Genomic DNA, 24828 nt, shown 5'->3' with positions numbered 1-24828 from the left:
TTATTTTCTATAGCTAAGTCATGCGATGGGAGGGATCCATGAAGTATTTAGGAGAGGTGAGTTGCTTGTGTTTGGACTGTACCGGTAAGAAATGTAGCTTACTTCCGCCTGAGGCCTTGCCCCTTCCGGGGGAGGGGGAAGAGTGGGACCGGTACTGGTAAGAGCTGTATTTTACTTTCACCCCTGGGTGTGGGAAGGGCTCAGGCAGAGGGTTGGGGTGTGGGCTGGGTCTGGGGATGAGGGGTTTATGGTGATGGGGGCTCAGGTGGGTTGGGGTGAGTCTGGGGATGAGGGGTGCAAGGGGGGGCTCAGGGCTGGGGCAGAGGGAGGGGTGAGGGCTCTGGCTGGGGGTGTGGGCTCTGGGGTGGGGCAGGGCTGAGGCTGAGGAGTTTGGGGTGGAGGCAGGCTGCCCCCGGCTGGGGCCAGAGAAGATGACTTCCCCCAGCCCTCTCCCTACTGGCAGCAGCAAGCTCCGGGGGAGGGCCCCCCCCCCCGGCAGCACACGCACCTTGCACCACTGTCACTGCACTTAGTCCTAGGTCCCCTCTCAGGTCCAGGAAGCCCCCTTGCCTCCCTTTTGGTGGGGTGGGGTGGAACTGCCATCATGTGTGTGCCTTCTTCCCTGCTGCTGCCCCTCATTGTAGCCTTGCTGGGGGTGGGGGATGGGGCTGCCCCTTGCCCAGCACGGGGCAGGAGCGGTGACTGCTGGTGGAGGGTCCCGCTGGAAAAGAGAAGAGTCCGTCTGTCCGAGGCGGAAGGGCAGGGTCAGGGTCAGGTTGGGTCAGCCTGCCCTGGCACTAGTGTTTGGGGGGCACTAGGACCCTGCAGCAGCAGTTGATGCTGGGAGCCGGCAGGGCAGAGCGCAGGGGGGAGCTGCAGGGGGCAGCCGTCCGCTGCCTAGGGCACAGGTAGGGACGCTCGGGGGAGGCGTGTGGGGGTGGCAGGGCGGGGCTGGGGGACAGACCCGGCCCTGAACGTTGGTGGAGCTGGGTCCCCGTGCTTTGAATATTGCTGGAGCACGGGACCATGGGCCCATATAACTCGCTGCCCCTGGTAGGTCAGGGTCCCAGATTTTGGGGCTTCTCAGGATAGGGTCAGGGTTCCTGAGGGGAGGGCTCCCCAGGCTAGTGCTAGGGTACAAAGGGTAGGGTCCCTCTAGATAGGGATAGGGTTGCAGAGGTAGGGCTCCTCGGGCAAAGGTTTCAAAGGGGAGGGCTCCCCATGCCCTACACTAATGGCAAAAGTCATTGCTGTTCAGTGTACTCCTATGTCTGCAACACTCTGCAGTGAGGAGGCGTGGGCGGAGCCAACTCCACCCTCCTCCCGCTCTGCAGGAGAGCCCGGAAAAGGAGAGCCCTGGAGCTCGGTTGCTGCTGAGTCATGGGAGGGAGAGGACCTGGCTTCTAGGGAGCCTTTGCAAGATCCCAGCCCAGCCCCTGAGTGGACCAATGCCTTGCAGTTAGGGGAGGCAGACAAGGACCCCAAGGAGCTGCCAGTGGGCAAGTACCCTGAGGAGATAAGGATGTTTGGACCACGGGGCCCTACACCCAGACTTCTGCCACAGACTGTGGTAGGAAGTAGCCCAGGGGGACCAGATTCCAATCCGGTTCTGCTGCCAGAGAGTGAGTCAGCGTGTTGTGGGTGGACCCCCACTGACCCAGTGGCACACCCATCCACCACTGTTAGCCCCCTTGCCTGGGACCCGGTGGACCCCCCTGCTGCCAATGCCACCCCTGGGCCTGTGTGTTGCTTGTGGTCTGTCCTGTTAACCCCACAAGCTCCCCGATTGCTTGCCAGCTCCCCGCCCGCTCTGCCTGGAGAGTTAGGTGACCTTATTTCCCTCAACTGAAAATGGGACTCAAGGGGCTGGGGCCGGAGTCATCTGGTGTTGCTGCTTACCCTTTGCCCCTCTTGCAATGTTCCTCCGTGCTCCCAATTGAGCCAAGTAGCAGAGATGGGGTGGGGAGAATGAGGATGGAGGAATGGGTATGGGCAAGGATCTGGGCAGCAAAGCAGGGTGTGAATGCGTGAGCACCTTTGAGCTCGTAGTTAGGAGGTGAAGCTGTTGGATTATGATCCAGCCAGCAGTGCGATGGCCCTTTCGGGGCTGGGATAGCAGAGGGGCAGGAAGGAGGCTCTGGGTAGTCGGAGGGACCAAGGAGACTCCAGATGGCAGCCCTGGGGAGATGGCAGGAGGCCAGGATGTGGCAGAAGCAGGTGACTGGAGGCGGACTGTGGAGGGAAAGAGGCCGGTTGGGGCTGGGTGCGTGGGCTGAAGAGCACATGAGGCCAGGGTGGGGGTGCTGCGGGGACCACAGGTGCCGACTTCCCAAAGTGCTGGGCGGTGCTTGACCCTTGGCTCTGCCTCAGGCCCTGCCCCCACTCCACCCCTTTCCCCAAAGTCCCACCCTGCCTCTTCCTGTCCCCATCCCTGCTCCACTCCCACCCCGCCTCTTCCCATCCAGTTCCGCCCCCTCCTCCTAATTTGCTGCATCCTTGCTCCTCCCCCTCCCTCCCAGAGCCTCCTGTATGCTGCGGAACAGCTGATCGCAGGAGGCGCTGGGAAGGAGGGCAAGGCACCCGCCGGTGGGCAGAAGGCGCTGGGGGAGGGGGAGGTGCTGATAGGGGGGCTACTGGTGGGTGCTCACCCCCCACCATTTTTCCCCCATGGGTGCTCCAGCCCCGGAGCACCCACAGAGTTGGCACCTATGGCAGGGCTGGCTCAGGGGTGTGAGATCAGGGTGGGTGGGCAGGCTCCAGGAACTGCTCCTGGGTGGGGGGCACGAGACTGGGGTGGGATGTGTCGACGCCGGGGACCACTCAGAACACAAGCATGGATTCGCATGGCTCCAGTCCCAGCTCAGCTTCAGCTTGCATGCAGAGGCAGCATGTAGCTGTGGCTAGTGGGGTGGGGGGGCACAGATGAAAGGTTCTGGAGGGTCATGTGCCCCCTATCCCCACCGCAGTGTGACTATATTTCCAAAAGGAAAAAGGGGACACTGCGCATGGGGCTGGTCCATGCCCTGTTCCACCCCCTCTCCTGCTGAGGGGTTGCCCCGTGCCTTGTCCCCACTCCAATCTCTGTGCCTGAGAGTGCCCCCCCCACGCACGCTGGTCTGGATGTTCTGTGAAGTAGACAGCAGTGCTGGGACTCCAGCTGCAGGGAAGAGGAAGCAGCTCCATGGTGTGGGGGGGGGGGAGAGGGAGGAGCTCAGCCAGCCACCCTGCTCCCTCCCCAGGCTGCAGTGACACACTGAGAGCACAGCTGCCAGAGGTGTCTGGAGAAATGTGAGGGGGGGAGGACATATGACCCTGTGTGTCCTGCCCACACGTCACCTCTGCCCCTTGTGTCCGCTGAAAAGCATCTGGCTGTCCAGATTTGGACTGTGGTCCGCCTACTGACTACCCCTGCCTGAGAGACTGTGTTTGCTGGCTGCCTTAGCCAAGAGGGTTAGGCACAAGCATGCTCCCTGCTCTGCCCCACTCAGCAGTGTTCCCTCTACTTTTTTTCCACACTAGTGTGGAATGAATTTTCTTATGTGCACCAATATGAAGGTGATGCGTGACACGTCACCTCCATATTGGTGCACATAACAAAATTCATGTGGTGGGGGTGGGGCCGAGGGGTTCGGAGTGTGGGAGGGGGCTTAGGGCTGGGACAGAGGGTTGGGGTGCAGGAGTGTGAGGGCTCCGGCTGGGGGTGCGAGCTCTGGGGGGGGGGCAGGGATGAGGGGCTCAGGGCTGGGATAGGGGATTGGGGTGTGTGGCAGGTCCAGGGAATGGTTGGGGCCAGGGGAATGGCTGCAGGTCTGGGCCAGGGCTGGGTTCCCTGAGTACCTGCAGGGTGCTAAATAGGCCGCTGCGCGGCCGTGCAGTTTACAAAGAATTTAGCCACCCAGCTGCCCAGAGCTCCTTCGTAGACTGTTAATTCCTGTCTGCCTGGGCCAGAAGGTGCTGGGCTAAGGACTGTTTGTGGCTCTGCCCCACCCAGAGGGCCAGAGCTCCTCCTCCCCCCCAGACTGTTCCTTGCTGTCAGCCCCAGCCAGGCGACTGCAGGCTAAAGACTGGCTGTGGCTCTGCCCTGCCCAGAGGTCCGGAGTTTCCCCTATAAACTTGTTGTCTTCCTGTAGTGAGGTGGAGTGGCCTCCCTCCCCACTCGAGAGCAAGGGACAACTCCATGCTCCCTCTGAATGTATTGATCTATCCATTTAGGGGGTTACCTAATACAGCATTTTAGTGCACAGTAGGTTTTTCACCTCTTGGGATTTGGGCACTAATCCTGGATTAAGAAAATGAGTTTAATAGTATTCATTTTAGTCCCTTAGATTAGAAAACATGAGTTCCACTCTATTCCCATGAATTCATTATAATTATAAGTCTTGAGTACAGGGGAGGGGAGTAGAGTGGGGATGGCTGTAAAGAACACTTATTGCAACTGTAAACTCTGGGATTAAGTTAACAGGAGATGCTACTTTTTCTGTTAACCAGGTGAAATAGCTGAAAAAAACTCCTGAGGGAATCTTCAGGACTGCACAGTGAAGCGTTGTGTGTGGCTCTCATCAAAGGCAGATGTAGATCCACGTCCTTCTTCCCAGTTCGATTGTATGGGAAAAAAAATTTTGTTCTAAAAACTGCTCATGAAAGGGACAAAGAGGAGCAAAGGGCACAGCTACTGATTTATCCTTCATGGAGGCCACAGACAACAGCCAGCCGGCGGCACCAAACGGCTGCGGAAATAGAACAGCAGCAGCCACAGCGTCTCAGTTAGATGAGGCTATCAAAAAAGGTTCAGTAAAGACAGTCCGGCAGCTGTTGGAGGAAGGTGCAGATGTCAATTCCAAGGTAGAAGGTGGTTGGACACCTCTGCACAGTGCTGTACAGGCTGATCAGGAGGAGATCGTTAGCCTTCTGCTGGAGCAGGGTGCTGATCCACATGCCAGAAAGGACAATGGTGCCACTCCCTTTATTATAGCAGGCATAGTGGGGAATGTGAACCTTTTGGAGCTCTTTCTTTCTAAGGGGTCAGAAATCAACGAGAAGGATAACAACGGCTTCACGACCTTTATGGAGGCTGCTTGGTATGGGAGGGAGAAGGCCTTGAAATTCTTGTTTGAGAATTTCTCGGATGAGAAAGAGAGGGATGTGAATTTGGGCCGGATGGTCAGTACACAACAAAGACAAATGTACAAAGGCAGGGAAACAGCCCTGATGGATGCTGCCAGGAAAGGCCACCTCTCAGCTGTGAAAACCCTCGTGAAAGAGATGAGAGCCAGCGTGCATGCCTGTGATAACTTTGGCAGGAACGCTTTGATCCACGCGTTACGGCTGCCTCAGAAGAGGAACACCATACTTAGACAAAACAAGAATATAGAACCGATCGTCTCCTTTCTGCTGGACTGTGGTGCTGATGTTACTGGAAGAGATGAAAATGGGAAGACTTCACTCATCCTGGCAGCAGAGAGGCAAAGTCAGGATTTGGTGGAATTGTTACTGAAGACAAGCAAAGTTGACATTAACGCCATGGGCAATGATGGCAAAACAGCGCTGAAGGTAGCTGTGGAAAACAACCATGAGGAAATAGCCAAGCTGTTATGTGAGAACGGAGCTAGGGCAGATGGTAGTGACGTTTTTGCGGCCAAAGAGAACTACAACAATGAAATGGTGGTGTTGCTGCTCAAATACGGTGCCACGGTTACTAATAGTCAGCCTCCTAAAGAGTGGGCACCCACCAGCAAACGCTGGGGAGAGCAACTACGGCGTCTTCACAGTATAAATTCCCCTCAGATTGGAAAACTCAACATCATATTTGATGAGTATTACCGCATTGAGAGCACCTCTGAAGGAGGCATCTACCTGGGGTTCCATGCAGGGAAAGAGGTGGCTGTGAAGAGATTCCTTCTTGGCAGTGATAAGGCTAAACAAGAATCCATGTGTGTCAGTCACTGCCATAGAAACAGGCATATGGTAAAACTTCATGGGACTGAGACTCATGGCAACTGCCAGCTCTTCTGCCTCTCCCTCTGTGAGAGCAACCTTGAGGATCATCTGAGCAAATCTGCACAGGGAGTGAATAATCATGACATCCTCAAGACACTTGGAAGCAGTGAGAGATCTGCACTCTTTGGAATTAGGCCATGGGGATCTGCACCCACGTAACATTTTGATAGGTTTGTGTGTTTTACATTCAGTTCCATTTAATCCTGCAGCCTGGCTGGGAGAGAAATTCTAGAAAGCAGGGTATTAGAGAAGATTCAAACCCATGACTTGCAGTGTGTGTGTGTGTGTGTTTTCACAACAAGGATGATATTATGCATGTGTACAAGGATGTTGTAGTACGTATATGTGTGAAAGACAAGGATATTGTGTGTATCCCAGACAGACAGACAGACAAGGGGGAAGGAAACCTGATCGCAGTGGCAACAAAGCCTGCAGTTCAGCAGCTTTACCACTATTTGGAGGGATCAGGGCATCCCTCTGAGTAACCCTGCTCTGGGGAACAAAGGGTTAATTCAGCCACACAATAGAAAGGTGGAACACCGCACAGGAACTGTTCATTTACTATTAACAAATTATTTTGCTTTGCTAGATGCGGATGATAAAGTTCTCCTTGCAGATTTTGATAAGAGTAGCAGTTTTGCTGAAGGTCAAAGGGAACTTATAATCAAAGAAGACTTGGAGGTACTTTTCCTTAATACCAATATTGTGTTTACAGTTTTTCAACTTTCTGCCCTTTCTTTTCTGTTTTTTTCCTAGTCTCTTTCTTTTTTTTAATTTCCTGGGGGGAGAGATCTTAGCCTGCTCTGCTCATACAAAAATAACATGTGGTTATGCCTTTTGAGCCAAGTGATTAGCTAACATTTGGGGTCTTGTGAGTTGATTCTGTTAGGAAAAGAAATAAATTATGGAGCCAGGTATTTCTTTGATGCACGCCTGCTTATTTACAAAGAATGCACATAAAGTCCAGTTTTCCTGAACACAAAAGAAATCAAACAGCTGGCGACAGTTTCTTTGCTCACAGTCCCAAGCCTTTTGCCCAGCCAGCACTCAACCCAAAAGTGCTGTCTCTTAGCTTTTGTCAGCGTCAGGCTGTAAGCGCATCTTTGGCTGTGCCTTGGCTGCCTTCTCTGTCTGCTTCTGTGGGTTTCTGCCCCCCACCACAAGTCCTACTCCAACAAACAATACACTTCAAAACCTCTCTTCCCATGTAGCTCAGTTTCTGACCTGATCTGCATGACTGGTGTTTTGAGTGGTGGTCTCTATTGTTTCAGCTATCTATTCCATAAAGGAGCTCGATTATTTCTTACATTTATACAGAAGAAATGGCAGTGGTTAACACAGCCCCCAACCTAACAATATAGTTATTGGTCTCTGCAGAATCATACATAGAAATAGACAATGCAGAAGGTCAGAGTATTGTTGACAGGAAATCAATTTGGCATCAGCCAATCAGATGGCTTGATTTCTTGAACCTTCCAATGCTTCTAAAAAAAAAAAATACAAATTGCAGGTGCATGTGATAGAAATAATGGATTGTTCCGTCACTTCTGATAAGGGACCTTCTTGATCCTTTAATTTCAACATGCTAATACAATGATGTGTCAGAAACAGCCAAGAAATCAAAGGGTTGCAGCCATGTTGTGGCACTGCAATCTATTCTTTAGACAGAGCCAGCTCTCCCTGGCTAGATCTATGTCTTGTGATTTTTTTTTTTCATTCTTTTATACCTATATTGTTTTTATTGCTATACCAGTCCATTGGAGCCATGCAGGCAAGGAGCTTCGGAGGAAGGGGGCTGCCAAGTGCCAGATCTATTGGTAGAAAGTTGCTTTTCCCTGTGGGGGTAGGAGATGAAACGTAACTCCATCAGTGGAACAATGTATATGAAAATCTTACAACGCAAAGTTCCATCCCTTTGCTTTTCACACAGATGGAGACAATCTGGCCCATAGTCTTTTCTATGTATTTTGTTTTCAGTTTATTTTAAACTTGATATAAAAATACAGTGGCCGTGACACCTACAGCACACTGCAGCATATGGGCAATTTGACCAGGAGCTGGTCAGCTTCTTGCCGTAGATCACAAGAAGTTGACATAGCTCCTAGGAAAATGGAATTTTTAATAGAAAAGGATATTTTTCCCCATCAGAAGCAAGGCCTTTGGGTATTACAAGAGGTGAACATTGAAGACTTTTTCCTCTGAGCTATTGCAAGTTGCTGTTTACAATGTGCACTAATCTGACAAGAGGATCTCTGCTATTCTGGTTGAAATGGCCAGCATGTTCTAAGCTGCAACTGGGCTGACTGCTGTAATGTATTTATTAGTGTTCACTTCAAATGAAACAGACAAAAATTGGCTGCAAAGCTATAGCTAAGTTAATTTTTAGTTTCTTTAAGTGTAGATCAATGTTTCTCCACCTTTTCAGGTTGACAACTTCCTATGGAAAGTTAAAAAAATGTTGCAACCTCGTTACTTTTATAGTAAATGTAAGGATAAAAAAGTATCGATGATAATGCTACGCTTATATAAATTTGTGTGTGTGTTTTGAGAGGTTGACAGAGAATACTTGATTTTGAAGGGTAAGGTGAATTGGGAGTGGGGGAGTGAGATTTTCTTTGCTTTAGATTCTAATTAAAAATTTCAATGCCTCATGACACCCCTGGTTACCTTTCAGGACTCCCTGGGGTTGCAACCTACTCATTGAGAAAAGATAAATAAAACTGTTGAAGGACAAGTCATTTCCTTATATTACATGCACAATAAAGGGAGAGTAACAGATACATAAAATAGGCCTTAGGCCACCATCCACTTGACTTCAGTGGCATCACTCACGGTGTGTGAAATTAAGCACACGTGTTAACCTTTGCAGGATTTAGGCCTATGAGAATATACCAGAGGCAAAGCAGTTCATCCACTGGTTCAATTGTTCATCCAACTCCCAAACAGAAAAAAACAGTGAAGGTTGCTAAGTATCAACAATTTATTTAACTACCACATCATTTACAAAACCCAAACCTTTAACAGCAAGGAAGTGAATAGTTAAAACATCATAACACCTTACACCCATGCAATAAACATAAGCACGTTATTCTTTCTTAGTCTAAAGAAATGTATATTTCATTACAACACAACAACCTTAACCTTGATCCATGGATTCCATTATTTTACATGCAGCATTTTTTTAAAAAGCCCAACAACCTTGATTTCAGTATCAAAACAGCTTCTTTGAAGGGATACTGTAAGTGGGAGATATTATCAATTCATATACCTATTTTTGGTAAAGACCCTGTACCTGCTGTTTCTTGAGAATAGCAGAACAAAGAGAATTTGGCCCATAGGATGAACATATAACTGAATCTATGCGGATTATGAGCTCAGTACTGCTTCTTCTGAACTCAAGGAGAGCAGGATCAAACCCTATATGCTCTGTCTGCTGGAGGTTTTGGCTCTGGAAGTGAAATATTCTGATGCTTGTTCTCCTGCTCAGGCACTCGGAAGGTTGGTCCTATATGTTGTAACAAGGGGTGAGGTCCCTTTTGATGGACCTGATGGAGAGGATGTGGCTGCAAGATGTCCAACGGATTTGCAGGGTCACATGGAGATTGAAGATCTCATAAGAAGTTTGGTCTCCCCCCATGGAGGAAACTCAGTTCAGTTAGGAGACTTGATCCACCATCCATTTTTCTGGACCTATGAGAAGTAAGTGTCATTAACAATAGTTCTAGGATCTCAAACAATAGATACAATAGCTGCAATGCTCCTGCCATAACCTCCCAGCTCTGGGATAATAAATGTGCCAGGAAGACCCTGACTCACCTTAGCAGGTACACATTCTTGAAGGCCATCCCTTCCTCTCTTTCAATTCCACAGCAGGTTTGAGTTTCTTGTGGATGTTGGGAATCATCCAGACATTGAAATACGCAATTCTGAGAGCCAGATTGTGAAAGCTTTGAATTGCAATAAGGCAACAACTGAGAAGCACTTCTACCAGTGGACTAAGAAGGTAAGCTTTAATCAGCTAATTATATATTAAGAATAATCCTCCAAATAGGCTTCCTGCTGTGTCTTGTATTCTCTCTATCTTTGTTGTATAGTGCAAATGTTCCAGGGCTAGGACCTTGTCAGTTAGTGTTTTATACAGCACCCAGCACACTGCTGGCATTTAAATCCTAAAATAAATAACAATAGGCAGCTTGTACTAGGAAAAGTGGCCTTGAAGACCTCTAGGCCCAAAGGTTTTCTGTATGTGGGCCACAGATGTCTCAGCCCAGATTCCTCACTGTGGATCAAGACTAATTTCCTTTTCTCTGTTTTTGGTAGTGTCATCATAGTCCTTTCTGCTTGATGGTTGGTTGGACTACTGCCTGTATTCAACCTTTTCTCAGTTTGCTCATGTTCTGTGTCCACCGTGTCTTCAAAGACAAGGATACCTGTTGCTGGTGGCAAGGCTGAAGGAATCCATAAATGCTGTTTATTAATAAGCCTGTCCATTGCAAAGTGAAATGGAGGACCTCTTGCCAAAACCTACTTGATTTAGTGATCAAAAGCAGCTAATGGCCAACCAAGGGATTTGGCAGAATGAAATTGACACATAACCAAGGCATCATCCAATATACATATTCTTCCAGTGCACTGATACTAAATAACTTCATTATCAGTGGATTCCTGTACCAAATGGAATCTGAACTGGTTTGCCAAATTGCTAATAGACATTTGATATTTAAAATACACTTTAGATATTTTCTTCTTAGGAAAATGCATTGTGTTTTTCCTATATTGCCATTTCATATTTTAAATATCTGAAAACTTCATCAGTTTTGTACCTTTTCAAGTATATTTTTTTGCCATTTTTTCATTCCAAATCCCTTCCCCCACATACTGTCATGCAGGTTGCACACTTAAGCACTCAGATATTAGGAAATGACAAAATTAAAGTTACACATGTAATGGTAATTATTATTTATTTTTGTATTAAAGTAGTACCTAGCAGCCTGTACCAAGATCAAGGCCTCATCACGTTAGGTGCTGCATGAATATCTAGTGAGAGATAATCCCTGCCCTCAGGAACTCACAATCTAAATAGACAAGAGAGAGAAGGTGGGAGAAAGAAAGTATAATTTTTATTTTACAAATGGAGAATGGAGGCACAGAGAGAGTCAGAGGGAGTCTGTCACACAGGGAGTCTGCTGGAAACTTGAATCCAGAGCCAGATCTCCTGAGTCCCAGTCCTGTGCTTTAACCATAAAACTGTCATTCCTCTAACTCTGCCCCCTTGTGTATGCCTGAAGATATGTAGTGAATGGGCTTCACAGGGCCTGATCCAATGCCCATTGATGTCAATGGAAGCCTTTCCATAGGTGTCAGGGATCAAGCCCTCACTGCACACCTTACAAGATGCACCTTTCAAGGTTCTAGGGGGGGAAAACTATGTTGTGTTGTATTATTTGAGAAATAGTATGTAACGTAATTAGAGTCTCTGAGCCAAATTCTGAAATCTGTTACATGAATTTGGTCCTGAATACTATGCATTATGTATAAGGCAGGGGTCGGCAACCTCTGGCACGCGTGCCAAAGATGGCACACGAGCCGATTTTTAATGGCACGCTGCTGCCTGCCGGGTCCTAGCCGCCGGCCCCGCTCAGCCGGCTGCCGAACCCAGGCCGGCAACGGGCTGACCAGGGCTGGCGGCTGGGACCCCGGCAGGCAGCAGCGTGCCATTAAAAATCCTGCCTGCCCCGGCCAGCTCTTCTCTGCGCCCCCCAGCCCCGGGGGGGGGGGGGGCAGGATGAAGAAGCTTGGTCCTGCCAGCTGCTGCTGCAGGGCAGGCAAGGTTCCTCCTCCCCCGCCTCTTCCCCCAGTGTGCTGGGTTCCTGCCCCTCCTCCTTTCCCTCCCTGCCGCCGATCAGCTGATGGCCCTCGGGGAGAAGTGGAGCCGCGCACGCGCTGCTCTGGGGAAGAGGTGGGGACGGGGCCTTGAGGAAGGGGGGGGTGGAATCAAGGCATATCCCCTCCAGCCCCCTGCCGTGAGCTGCTCTGGGCAGGGGGCTGGGAGCACCCCCACGACCCTAGCCCACACCCCCAGCCCTCTGCCTTGACCCCTGCCCCCCCCACCTCAGCCCTCGGCCCTGAACCCTACACACTTCCAGCCCTCGGCCCTGACCCCTGCACCCCCCTCACACATACCCAGCCCTCGGCCCTGATCCCTGCACCCCCCTCATACCCCAGGCTCCTGCCCTGACACCTGCACCCCCCCACGACCCCAGCCCTGACTCCAGTACCCCCCACACCCAATGCTCTGACTCCTGCACCCCCCACACATACCCAGCCCCCCCACACCCCATGCCCTGATTCTTGCACCCCCCACACTCCCACCCCCACCTTGAGCACCAAATGGGAGCTCCTGCACCCCCCACACATTCCAACCTGCACCCCTTGCACCAAATGGGAGCTGCCCAGGTAAGCACTCCACACCCAAACCCTGAGCCCCCTCCCTCATTCTAGCTCCTGGCCAGACCCTACACCCCAACCCATAGCCTGCTTCTTCACCCCCAGGCCTGTGCTCAGTGCACTCCCACCCTCAGCTCAGTGCAGAAAGAGAGAGGAAGAGAATGGGCTAGAACCAGGGAGAAGGTAGGTACCCACTCTATGTGGGCAGGGCCGGGATCCCAGACCGGCAGCAGGCTGAGCTGGGTCGGCAGCCGGGACCCTGGCTGGCAGGAGCCGGTGGATGGAACCCCAGACCGGCAGCGGGCTGAGTGGCAGCAGGCTGAGCCGCTCAGCCCACTGCCGGTCTGGGGTTCTGGCTGCCGGGCCCCTTGCCAGCCAGGGTCCCAGCCACAGGCCCCACTCAGCCAGCTGCTGGTCTAGGTGAACGGAACCCCAGGCTGGCAGCGGGCTGAGTGGGCCGGCGGTGTAAGATCAGCATTTTAATTTAATTTTAAATGAAGCTTCTTAAACATTTTGAAAACCTTGTTTACTTTACATACAACAATAGTTTAGTTATATAATATATAGACTTATAGCGAGAGACCTTCTAAAAAACGTTAACATGTATTACTGGCACGCGAAACCTTAAATTAAAGTGAATAAATGAAGACTCGGCACACCACTTCTGAAAGGTTGCTGACCCCTGGTATAAGGGTAGTTAAGGTTGCATATACAGTCTTCACTGTGGCACTTCCTGACTTTTAATGGTATTCCTATGGCTTCAAAGGGAAAAAAATTCCAGAACTTAGAACGGTTTGGACCCACCAGAATTCTCTATATCAAGTGTGCAGTGACTGTGCACCTTAGTCAGTAATGCAAAAGGTTCTGTGGAGCCCTGCCTGTTGGAACGAACACTTTTGGTGTGCAGTAAATGTACACTCACTGAGGCCTTTGTGTAAGTTGCTCGGTCTGGATAGCCCCCATGACACTTCAGTGAGTCTCTGTACAGATATTGGGGCCTCAATGCATAATATAGCTGTGCATGCTCACAGTGCATGTAGGCTAGCCAAGCACACATGTAGTGCTGCATGCCTGCATTTAGAACTCTGCTAAGAGTGGCTAAAAAACCCTGTATGTGTACAAAGCACTGTGCGTGTACAAACTGTGGTTTCAAGACTCTGCAAACTCTGCAGAAACAAAACCACAAGTCACAGAGGTATTTCTCTTTGCATAGGTCTATTTTCTCCCAGCTAAATTTCAACTTTCTTTGATCTAGTCCTTTTGGCTCTCAGGGGTTACAAGGTTGGATGGTGGTTTTGTTTATAATAGGGAAGGTTCTTAATTTTTTTTTTTTTTTTTACATGTTCTTAACAGCGGGACTGTTTTAGCTCATACTCTGTGAAAACAAAAACAGCCCAATTCATCCCCAGACAGACACTGAACCTGGAAAATTTCAGCCTGAGACGTGAAAAGTTTTGGAGAGCTCTGAGTGACTGACAGTAGGGGGTTACAATGGAAACAATTATGCAGCCTTAACTATCGCTGTAGCTATAAAATAGGTGTGGTCAATTCTGTTGAAAATGTAAGAAATAATGGGATAGTGACTACGTTTCCAGTGTGGGAGATCGCAGTAGCCAGGGGACAAGAAGGAGGGAGAAGGAGCAGAGTATATAAACTGGATATAAACTGGCCACCAGGAAATTTAGACTAGAAATTAGATGAAGGTTTCTAACCATCAGAGGAGTAAAGTTTTGGAATAGCCTTCCAAGGGAAGCAGTGGGGGCAAAAGATCTATCTGGCTTCAAGATTAAACTCGATAAGTTTATGGAGGAGATGGTATGATGGGATAACATGGTTTTGGTAATTAAATATTCATGGTAAATAGGCCCAATGGCCTGTGATGGGATATTAGATGGGGTGGGATCTGAGTTACTACAGAAAATTCTTTCCTGGGTATCTGGCTGATGAATCTTGCCCATATGCTCAGGGTTTAGCTGATCGCCATATTTGGGGTCGGGAAGGAATTTTCCTCCAGGGCAGATTGGAAGAGGCCCTGGAGGTTTTTCGCCTTCCTCTGTAGCATGGGGCACTGATCACTTGCTGGAGGATTCTCTGCTCCTTGAAGTCTTTAAACTACGATTTGAGGACTTCAATAGCACAGATATAGGTGTGAGGTTTTTTGCAGGAGTGGTGGGTGAAATTCTGTGGCCTGCGTTGTGCAGGAGGTCAGACTAGATGATCATAATGGTCCCTTCTGACCTAAATATCTATGAATCTATTTTATGTGGTATGGGAACCTCATGGAGTGACCGATCTCTTATGGGTCGTTTTTCAGATTGATCAAGATGTCCTGAAAGACATGAAAAAGAGACGCTCCTATAAAGATACTGTCACTGACCTGTTGAGGTTAATCAGAAATGTGGGGGCGCACTATGGTGCAAACCCATCATGGTAAGTGGTCGTATCGGGATTGATGTCCCAGATGAAGATAGTTTTGGGGGGTCTGCGAGGGGACTTAGGGTGGAGCAGATCCTTTTCTCACTTCCAGCATTATAAAGAAACAAAAAACAACTTTAAGTGCATTTTGCAACCAGATTTTGAAAACTAGTGGCCAAATGCTTTTCCCCCCATGAAGTGATTTTTTTTTTAAAAATTCCAGGGCATGAGAACTAGGGTGAGAATGGAAGAAGCCACAGACGCAAAGCAGGGAGACCATGAACCTTAGTTGGTTTTCAGGAAATTCTCTCAAGGCTGGTGAAACTTCACTGGCAGAAGCAAAAAGTGGGAAAACCTACTTCTTTGATACTTCTCAATGAATTGGGATGCCCCACGTAAAATCATCCGTTTTCTATTCTAGGTTCAAGAAAATAATCCAGAACCCATCACAGTATTTTGTTGACCGGTTTCCAGATCTGACATTTTATGTCTATAAGCATTTGCGCCGTGTAGACAGAGGTTGGTGGGATTTAATTATCTATTTGGTAAATATCTCCAGTTTGGGAACTCAAATTAATCAGTTTATTTTCACAAGCATGCTCTGCCAGTGTTAATCAGAATGGAGAGAAGGCCTTCATTGACCCCAAGGCTGATATATCTTTATGAAAGCTCTCGATTTCCTGCATCATATCTTCTCTCTTCACAGTTCTAGGTGCACTCCCCTCAAACAACTTGGGAGGCTGAACTGCGGACCTTCAGAGCTAAATGCATGGGCTGCTACAGCTTGAGCTAAAGTTCTCTAGCTAGGGTTGTAACAGACTCTTATCCTCTGCAGATCAGGCATAGAACTAGTTGGTTACACCTGCCCCACAGAGGCCGGGGCGACATGAGCAAGCTATCCTGGCCTCGCTATAGAGCAACCCTCATGTAGCCAGGCCATGGGGTGTTGGGAACTTGTTGTTCACTCCTGTGTGAGGTCTGTTTACAACAAAGATCTAAGCCAGTGGTTCTCAAACTTTAGCAACCCAAGGATCCCCATTTTGATTTAAAAATTTTCAGGGACCCCCAACCCCCCATGCTCAGCCCTTGCCCCACCCCTTCTCTGAGGCCCCGCCCCCACTCACTCCATCCCCCCTTTCCTCCCTTGCTCGCTCTCACCCCACCCTCACTCCACTTTCACTAGGCTGGGGCAGGGGGTTGGGGTCCGGGAGGGGGTGTGGGCTCTTGGAGGGAGTTTGGTTGTGGGAGGGGGTGAGCGGTACGGGAAGGAGTTTGGGTGCAGGAGGGGGTGCGGGCTCTGGGAAGGAGTTTGGGTGCGGGAGGGGGTACGGGCTTTCGGAGGGAGTTTGAGTGCTGGCTCTCGGCTGGGGCAGGGGGTTGGGGTGTGGGAGGGAGTGATGGGTGCAGCACTTACCTCAGGCGGCTCCCACCTGGCACATCTCTCTGGCAATGGCTCCTAAGCGAGGGCGGGACAGGGGGTCTCCGCACGCTGCCCCTGCCTGCAGACACCGCCCCCGCAGCTCCCATTGATTCATAGATATTAAGGTTAGAAGGGACTATTATGATCATCTAGTCTGACCTCCTGCACTATGCAGGTGACAGAATCTAACCCACCCACTCCTGCGATAAACCTCTCACCTATGTCTGAGCTATTGAAATCCTCAAATCATGGTTTAAAGACTTCAAGGGGCAGAGAACCCTCCAGCAAGTGACCCATGCCCCATACTACGGAGGAAGGCGAAAAACCCCCAGGGCCTCTTCCAATCTGCCCTGGAGGAAAATTCCTTCCCGACCCCAAATATGGCAATCAGCTGAACCCTGAGCATGTGGGCCAGATTCACCAGCCAGATACCTAGGAAAGAATTCTCTGTAGTAACTCAGATCCCACCCCATCTAACATCCCATCACAGGCCATTGGGCCTATTTACCATGAATAGTTAAAGATCAATTAATTGCCAAAATCATGTTATCCCATCATACCATCTCCTCCATAAACTTATCGAGTTTAATCTTGAAGCCAGATAGGTCTTTTGCCCCCACTGCTTCCCTTGGAAGGCTATTCCAAAACTTCACTCCTCTGATGGTTAGAAACCTTCGTCTAATTTCAAGTCTAAACTTCCCGATGGCCAGTTTATATCCATTTATTCTTGTGTCCATATTGGTACTGAGCTTAAATAATTCCTCTCCCTCTCCGATATTTATCCCTCTGATATATTTATAGAGAGCAATCATATCGTCCCCTCAACCTTCTTTTGGTTAGGCTAAACAAGCCAAGCTCTTTGAGTCTCCCTTCATAAGACAGGTTTTCCGTTCCTCGGATCATCCTAGTAGCCCTTCTCTGTATGTGTTCCAGTTTAAATTCATCCTTCTTAAACATGGGAGACCAGAACTGCACACAGTATTCCAGGTGAGGTCTCACCAGTGCCTTGTATAACAGTACTAATACCTCCTTGTCTCTACTGGAAATACCTCGCCTGATGCATCCCAAGACCGCATTAGCTTTTTTCACGGCCATATCACATTGGCGGCTCATAGTCATCCTGTGGTGACATCCTCCTCGCATTGGTGTACAGATATCTTAATTTTTGCTGTTTGGTCTCGCTTATATTCTTTACCCGATTAGGCACGGTCATTCTACAGCCAGTATGACCTATTAGACTGGTATCCACACTGCCCTTCCTCCTTATGTCCATTCTCCTACCCACGACTGTATCCTTTCTTACTTTGTTTTCTTCCCTCTCAATGCTAAAATCCGGCGGGGAGATTACCTGGACATCTCCCAACCATCTCCCCCAAATTCCTAGTTTAAAGCTCTCTTAATCAGTTGTGCCAGCCTCCATCCTAGAAGTCTATTTCCTTCCCTATTCAGATGAAGTCCATCCCGAGAGAACTGTCCTCTGTCCATGAATGCCTCCCAGTGGCCATACATCCCAAAGCCCTCCTTATAGCACCACTGCCTGAGCCATCTGTAGATAGTCATAATCTTGTCATACCTTTGTTGCCCTTCTCTAGGAACAGGCAGAATCCCACTGAAGATCACCTGAGCCTCAATTTCCTTAAGTGTCTTCCCCAGCCTGGCATAGTCTCCGTTGATACGTTCCAGTGAGAATCTACCAGTATCATTTGTTCCCACATGAAGGATAATTACTGGATTCTTTCCCACTCCCTTTAGGATCCTTTTAAACCTCAGGTCTACATCCCGTATCTTAGCACCTGGAAGACAGCACACCTTTCTATTATCTGGATCAGCTCTGGTTACAGGCCTGTCTATTCTTCTCAGTAAGGAGTTCCCGATCACGTAGACCTGCCTTTTCCTGGTGACGGTACTATTCTCCGGTCTATCCCCTGTTCCCTCTGGCTGCAAGTTCTTTGCATTCCTATTCTCCCTTGAAATCCTTTTCAACACATCCTGTATTCTCCTGGGGCTCATATTTGGTGTAGTCTCCATTGACTCTTCCCCTTTTCCTATAGGACTAGCTGCTCTTCTCTTCTTCCTTGCCCTTCCACCTTCAGTGACCACCTGCTGAGCCCCTTCTTCATTTTCCAACTCTGCAAACCTATTCTTGAGCTCTATTTCTCCTTCACTAGCCCGTCTTTTCCTCTGCCTGGTTCTCTTATATATAGTCACATGCTTCCACTGTCCACTTTCCTCACCCAGCAGTCTCCCCTCGGAATTCTTCAGTTCTGCTTCCATCTGCAAGTCTGAGCTTTTCCCTTCAGCCACCTCATGTCTTTGCTCCATAATCCACTCGAACCCCCCTCTAAACTCAACCAGAGTCTCCACCTGCATCTCCAATCCTCAGATCTTTTCCTCCATCAGCTCTATCAGACGGCATTTCATGCAGACAAAACTCTTACCAGGTACCCCCTCCAGGATCATGTACATACCGCAGCTTCCACATCCAGCCATCTTCATTGTGTCTTCCATGACATGAGTCACTCCCACTGCTGCCTCTGTATCTGTCATAGTCTTCCCACCTAAATCCTGTTAATCTGGGAAACACAAACCACACCAAAACACCACCACCCACAGCAAAAACAAACCCCAAACATGCACCACAGGACAAACTCCCTCTCAAACTCCCCTCTTTACAGCTCTGTTTGCTGGCTCCTGTGCCGCTGCCTGACTGGCTGGCTATCTTTATAGGACCCCTAGTCAGAGAAGCCCCGCCCCCTAATCAGGGCTCAGCTTCTCTCCCAGCGCAAAGCCCCTAGAAGCCTCTACACGTACAAATAATACAAATACAAAACCAAATACAAATACCTTCTCATCCAACAGAACTCCCACTGAAACTCCCCTGTTTACAGCTCTGTTTGCTGGCTCCTGGGAGCTGCGGAGTCAGCACTTGGGGTGGGGGCAGCATGCAGAGACCCCCTTGGCCCCCCCCAGGGGCTGCAGAGGCATTGCCGGCCGCTTCTGGGAGCGGCTGGGAGCCAAGGTCTCTGCTCCTCCCCCTCCCTCCCACTGCCACCTTCACGAGGGGCGGGGGGGGGAGGTGGGGTGGACAGTTGTCTGGTCTATGCTAACAGGGTGTAAATGCCCCAGGGCCAGAAGTTCTCTAGCATCTCCAAAGAGGGGATGAGAGTGAGAACAGGAGATGGATTCAGAGGCTCATATGGTGTGTTCAGAGTCTGAAGGGTCAGGAATTCATTGTGGAGGTTGCTCTGCTAGTTTTATTTAGAGGAAGACAGAAGGGTACTAGGAACACATCAAGCAAACGGAACCTTTTATTCTCTGCACTTGTTAGCATCTGAGCAGAAAGTCTCTCTGTGCATGTGCATGTTTCTTGAAACTCAGAACTTTTTTCCCATTGCAGCGTCCGCTAATAACTTCGGAGCACTAGGCTTCCCGCTGTCTCTGTGGAGGGGAAAAACACTTTACATCAAATGCTGCAATGACCTCTGGGAAATTAACAAGCGAGAAGGATAGTGGGGGGACGGATACAGCTCCCTTAGGCCTTGTTTACACTGGGGATTTTGGCCAGCGCAGTAGCTGCACTAGTGTAGGCAGGCAAAGAGGCTTTAAACTGCAGTTAGGTTAGCAACGATGCAGCTTGCCCAGGCTTCAAGGAGTCACAAGCTCTCCCAGCGCAAATTGTAGCTTGTAGAGCTTTTGCCTGCCCGCACTAGGGGTTTGCACTGGCGCAGCTACCTTGGTGGCTAGCCACTGGTGGCTGTAACGGGCATATCCCCAGGGTAGACAAGGTCTTACAGAGAGACCAGATCTTCCTGCAATGTTGCTTCAAAGGCACAGAGGGGGCCCGCTTACTTTGTGTGAGTTGTTGGAACAACTCCCTCTGAGAACTGAGACAAGAGCATTGCACCCGGGGAATCAATACACCCAAGCAGCAAACCTATTAATTATTATTTATTGGTGTTACGGAAGTGCCTACTAGCCCCAGTCATGGACCACGGCTCTAGGAGCTGGACAAACACAGAACAAAAAGACAGCCCCGGCCCCAAAGAGCTTAGAATCTCAAGATGAGACAACAGGTGGAGACGGACAGACAGGGAGGTACAAGGAAACAATGAGACAATATTGTCTAAATAGACTAGACAGCCCCAGACTGCGGGAAGGGGTCTAACACACAAGCAGAGTGATCAGCAGGATGGCAGCAAACGTCATGTTCATTCCACAACTATTTTAGGCCGGGGTGAGGAGTGGCTTTACTTAGTTAGGGGATCAGCCAAATGGAAAGGGAGGTGAAGGGGACAGGGCAGGGGAGGAAAGGCTAAGAGGGGCAGGTGTGGACTGAAGGTGAGGTGAAGATACTGTGAGGAGGGAGAGGGAGGGTTTGAGCAAACAGCCAGCCAGTCAGGGCAGGGCAGAGCAAGTCAGAACCAGCTACAGTTTTGACTGCGATGTCTAGAGGTCCCTGCTTTGGCTGAGCTTGCCCCGCCGGCTGGAGTTTCTGGCTGGCTGCTCTCTGCTATTGTCCCCCAAGTGGAGGGGTGAGCAGGCCCTGCCATCCTAGTGCCTAGGCCTAGCTACCTACCTCCCGCTGACCTTTCTTTCTTTCTTTCTTTCTTTTTTTTGTTTCCACTTATTTGTTTATGGGGGAAGGGGCCAGTGATTAAAGAACATTATTGAAGGCGGAAGATGCCATCATTGTCCACAGCCAAGGACTATGAGGACAGGTGTTGTGCAACCCAGAGGTCTGCCAAAGCACCTAATGCCTGAACTGTCACAACCCCTGATATTCTAGTCCAGACCTCCCACCACGGCCCTGCTAGTGCACCTCAGTCCTGACCTGCAGCACTGCCATGTCTTCAGAGCCAGCCTCCGGGTGGAGAGGGACAGTTGCTCTCACTCAAACAGTGAAAGCGGGGATGGATTAGGATGGCTTTTTAGAAGCATCTTGAAGCTGTTGCCTGAAGGAAAAAGAGCAAGAACGTCAGGCAGTGCCAATCCAAGATGGGTGGGGGACAGGAGGGCACCCACCCTGTACTATACAAATGCACTGGAATTGCAACAAAGCTGAGAAGCCAACAATCCCATCCACCCCTAGTGAGTTTTGGTTTCTATGACACAAATGTTGTCATAGATACAGTCATTTCCTCAAAAGCAGAACAAGTTTCAACATGTCCCACCACTCCCTCCTGGCCCTGGTCCTTGGTCCATGAGCATGTGTCCATACATATTATTTGTCAGCCCACCCCAACTCTATCTAGACTTAGTCCTACTTTCTACTTTATCCTCTGGAGTTAGAGTTCAGAATGGTCCAAGGGCTCTTAACCAGAAGCAGTGAAATGAAAAGCCTGACTATCAGGGAAGCTATCCCAATGGCGAGATCTCTTGGACTGGGTATAATCTCCCAAACTCTCTCCGTTGGACCGTTTGGAACAGAACTGGACAAAGCACTGGAGAGTATACAGTCTATCGGAGTCCCTCTATGCTCCCATCGCTGCAGGATCAGAGTACCTTCCAAGGATTTAGTCTCACAGTGCCTGAGGGAGGGAAGTGTTGTTATCCCCACTTTACAGATGGCAAAATGAGGCGCAGAGAGAGTAGTTAATTCACTGAGAGTCTGTGGCAGAGCCAGGAACAGAAGCAGGATCCCCTGATTCCCAGTCCAGTGCTTCAATTGCAAGATTATTCTAACAATCCCCTTCTGTTCCCCACATTGATGAATTAGATGGATGCTGTGGTGGGCACCGTTAGACAAACGTTAGGTACCGAAAACCACATCAAATAATCTAATCTAATGCTCGTTCTGTACCATCTGTGCAGGGGCAGAGAGGGGCATAAAGTAAGTTACCCCCTTATTCTGTAGTCATCTTCAGCTGGGGTTACTTTCCCCACTCTTAATTGTGCCTGGGGTAGGCTGGGGGGACAGGGAGCTGGTACTGCCCACACAACTTGTACTCAGCTTGGGAAGCGAGTGATTCCCATCTCATGCTGGGCACTCACACCGGGTCTGGATGGAAGGAGATGAGGTTTCCCAGTCATTACCTACCCGATCTGTTGGGTCACGCAGATGCCAGATGGGGGCTTTTTCCAGTTGAGGCTTCCAGACGATGCTGAGACAAAATCCAAGAGAACTTTCCGTCATGTATTGAAAATCACCCTGCAGGCCCCCTCCACAAAAGCAACCAGCAGCATTCTAACATCTAAGCATCTTTTTTCCTGGGCAGATAGGACGGTGAACTCAAGAGAAAGAGCATTCCTAACTTCTCCTCGGGGTAAAGAGATCAGCAGGGGGACATGATGCTTCCCAAGGTGGCCTGGCAGCATTTACGCAGGTGGGCACAGGAATAACTAGAGACAGGAGAGTCTGATTTCCCAGGCTCCTTCCTCATCACTTGGCACTCGGTTCCCAGGTCAGAGAGCCTCAGGGGCAAAGTTACTTACACTTTTGCTCTGTAGAAGAATCCACTTCCTCCCGAGGCTGAGGTAGCAGCAGCTGGATCCCCTTGAGCAGCGTGAACCTAATGATTGGATGGTCCTCTATTGAAAGAGGAGGCAAAACAATACACCACAGTAACTTCTCCAGCATTGGGATCCTCCTCTAATGCATGTCCAACAGATTCCCCCTTCCTCTGCTCTATCACCCAGCTGCTCCCACACAGATTCGCAGGTCTCTTCGGCTCCTTTCATCTGGATTGGCAGACAGGGTTGAGGGGGGACTGGAGAGAGAGATTGCATCCCCCTCCCTATCCCATATTAAATGACTGGGTTGTGACATAGACACGTATCCTTGGGCAAGAGGGGGAAGGAAGCGGCTCAGGGTAATCCAACAAGCATCTCATTTGCTGTTGTTGTAGCCTGTTCTCTTTGAACATCAGGCACAGACAATGAAACAAGATGAGAGGACGAATGAATAACAGAGGGAACCACCTCCTGCCCTAGGTTCTGCTGCAGCAGTGGTGATCAACAGAGGTAGGAGCTACTGACTGTCGCATGCATGGTACAAGTCTTGAAGGACAGAATGTGGGGCCTTGTGTTTAGTCGGATGTTGTTCAAGGTGGTTTGTTTGGTTGTGTGAATGGAGAGGGAAAGAGGAAGGTGGTACATGGAGCCACAAAGACATACAGCTTTACACACAGCCACACGGTTTAACACATTGCCACACATGCCCAGCCACATCCATAGTCCGATATATACATGGAGCCAGCCAGCTGGTGTATGTACAAGAACTGCATGTTTACTCTACAAATTGTAGGATGAAGCACTATCTTCATCTTCATGTGGCAGATGTCATTTGAATTTCTCCCTCCCTGAATGAGAGATTTGAAGTTCTGAATTATATATTTTTTTCAAGCTTTCCTAAAGAAGGTCCTTCACCACATCCTCAAAGGCTACAATCCCAGGTGAGACATCACTTTGAGTACCGGAAGCTGCCCAGTCCTCTGCTGATGACAAAATAAGGCACAAGTGGAGCAACAGTGACACCATGTGGCCAGGTGGAAGAAAAACTCAAGTCTCTTCCTTGGGAATATCCTAGAAAGAGAGGCACCCCAGGGGAGTGGGGTTGGGAAGAGAAATGAATTTAAAATATGTACATGCTGTGATGCATTGCTCTGCTCAGGCACTTCTCCGCAGTGATTGTAATCCCAGAAATAAACTAAAGTAAATAAAGGTGCTTTTGTGTGATCAATATATATTTAGGGTTTTTTTCCTAGTAATTTTAGAGTTCTTTTTTTAAAAACTATTTAACCCATCCTGTCAGTAACCTTACTAGGCAAAGCTTTTACTTTAGGGCATGATCATGATCAGCAAGGTATCTTAGCAAAAGTCAGCAGAAACAGTTCAGTTTGCAAGTCGAAACAAGATTTTTCTGACTGCCTAAAATACAGTTTTATCCTGGATTTGGAAATCCAGCTGGGTACTTTCCCCTCATCATACAATGACACCAACAATACAGATTCCGCCATCAGAGGTTGGCTGGCAAGTGTGTGGATGACATGAAGCAGAAGAGAATCTGCTTTGCTCTCCCACCACTATCTCAGCTTTGCAGTGCGGACACTGGTAATAACTACAGATGATTCTTCTCATTTAATGGGCAGCTCTAGAAACTGACACAAATACAGCGAATAGCTATAATACGCAGGTCAGAGTGATTTATGCACCATCCTCTGCTGGATCTAGTGAGGATGTTAGCCTGTTAAAGGCCTTAGCTACAGAGTCTGGATTCTGCTAGGGGCCCCAGTCCTGCAAGGAGCTTTGTGCAGGCACAGGGGTCTGGCCAGTTGGCACTCCTTGCTGGATTATGGCCATGATGGGACGGAACAAAGTGCCATTTCAACAGATTCCATTTGCTGTCCAGGCCACAGCAACACTTGAATACTGGGATAACGATTGGTCACATCTCAAAGCATCATGGTTTTTAACAGGAACTCTGGGGCCTGGGTGTGGACAGCATGGAACAGAAATAGTTAATTACTGTAATAATTTGCATGTACTGCATATAGCTCTCTCCATAAAGCTCTTTATGAAGATTTGTTTACCCTCCCAAACAGCCCTGTCAG

At 49.2% G+C, this 24828-nt stretch overlaps 2 protein-coding genes across 2 annotated transcripts in view; one reads left to right on the top strand and one right to left on the bottom strand.

Moving 5' to 3' along the window:
- The first annotated feature begins 1267 nt into the window (after nt 1–1267).
- On the top strand, nt 1268–23922 carry LOC141992241 (2-5A-dependent ribonuclease-like). Its single transcript, XM_074961082.1, is given in 11 exon segments — nt 1268–1499; nt 4489–6095; nt 6097–6167; nt 6587–6678; nt 9485–9696; nt 9868–10000; nt 14759–14874; nt 15281–15378; nt 20924–22602; nt 23146–23239; nt 23622–23922. Coding segments are annotated over 8 exon segments (2145 nt in total). The 5' UTR covers nt 1268–1499; nt 4489–4686; the 3' UTR covers nt 20938–22602; nt 23146–23239; nt 23622–23922.
- Nucleotides 21195–24828, bottom strand: part of RGSL1 (regulator of G protein signaling like 1) — a 33557-nt gene continuing 29923 nt past the window's right edge. The window contains 3 exon segments of the mRNA XM_074962023.1: nt 21195–21231; nt 22317–22380; nt 22712–22807. Of these exon segments, the coding sequence (XP_074818124.1) occupies nt 21195–21231; nt 22317–22380; nt 22712–22807 (197 nt within the window).

Source organism: Natator depressus, chromosome 8 (genome assembly GCF_965152275.1).
Source record: "Natator depressus isolate rNatDep1 chromosome 8, rNatDep2.hap1, whole genome shotgun sequence".
Classification (NCBI taxonomy): Eukaryota; Metazoa; Chordata; order Testudines; family Cheloniidae; genus Natator; species Natator depressus.
This window is presented reverse-complemented; position numbering and strand designations above follow the sequence as displayed.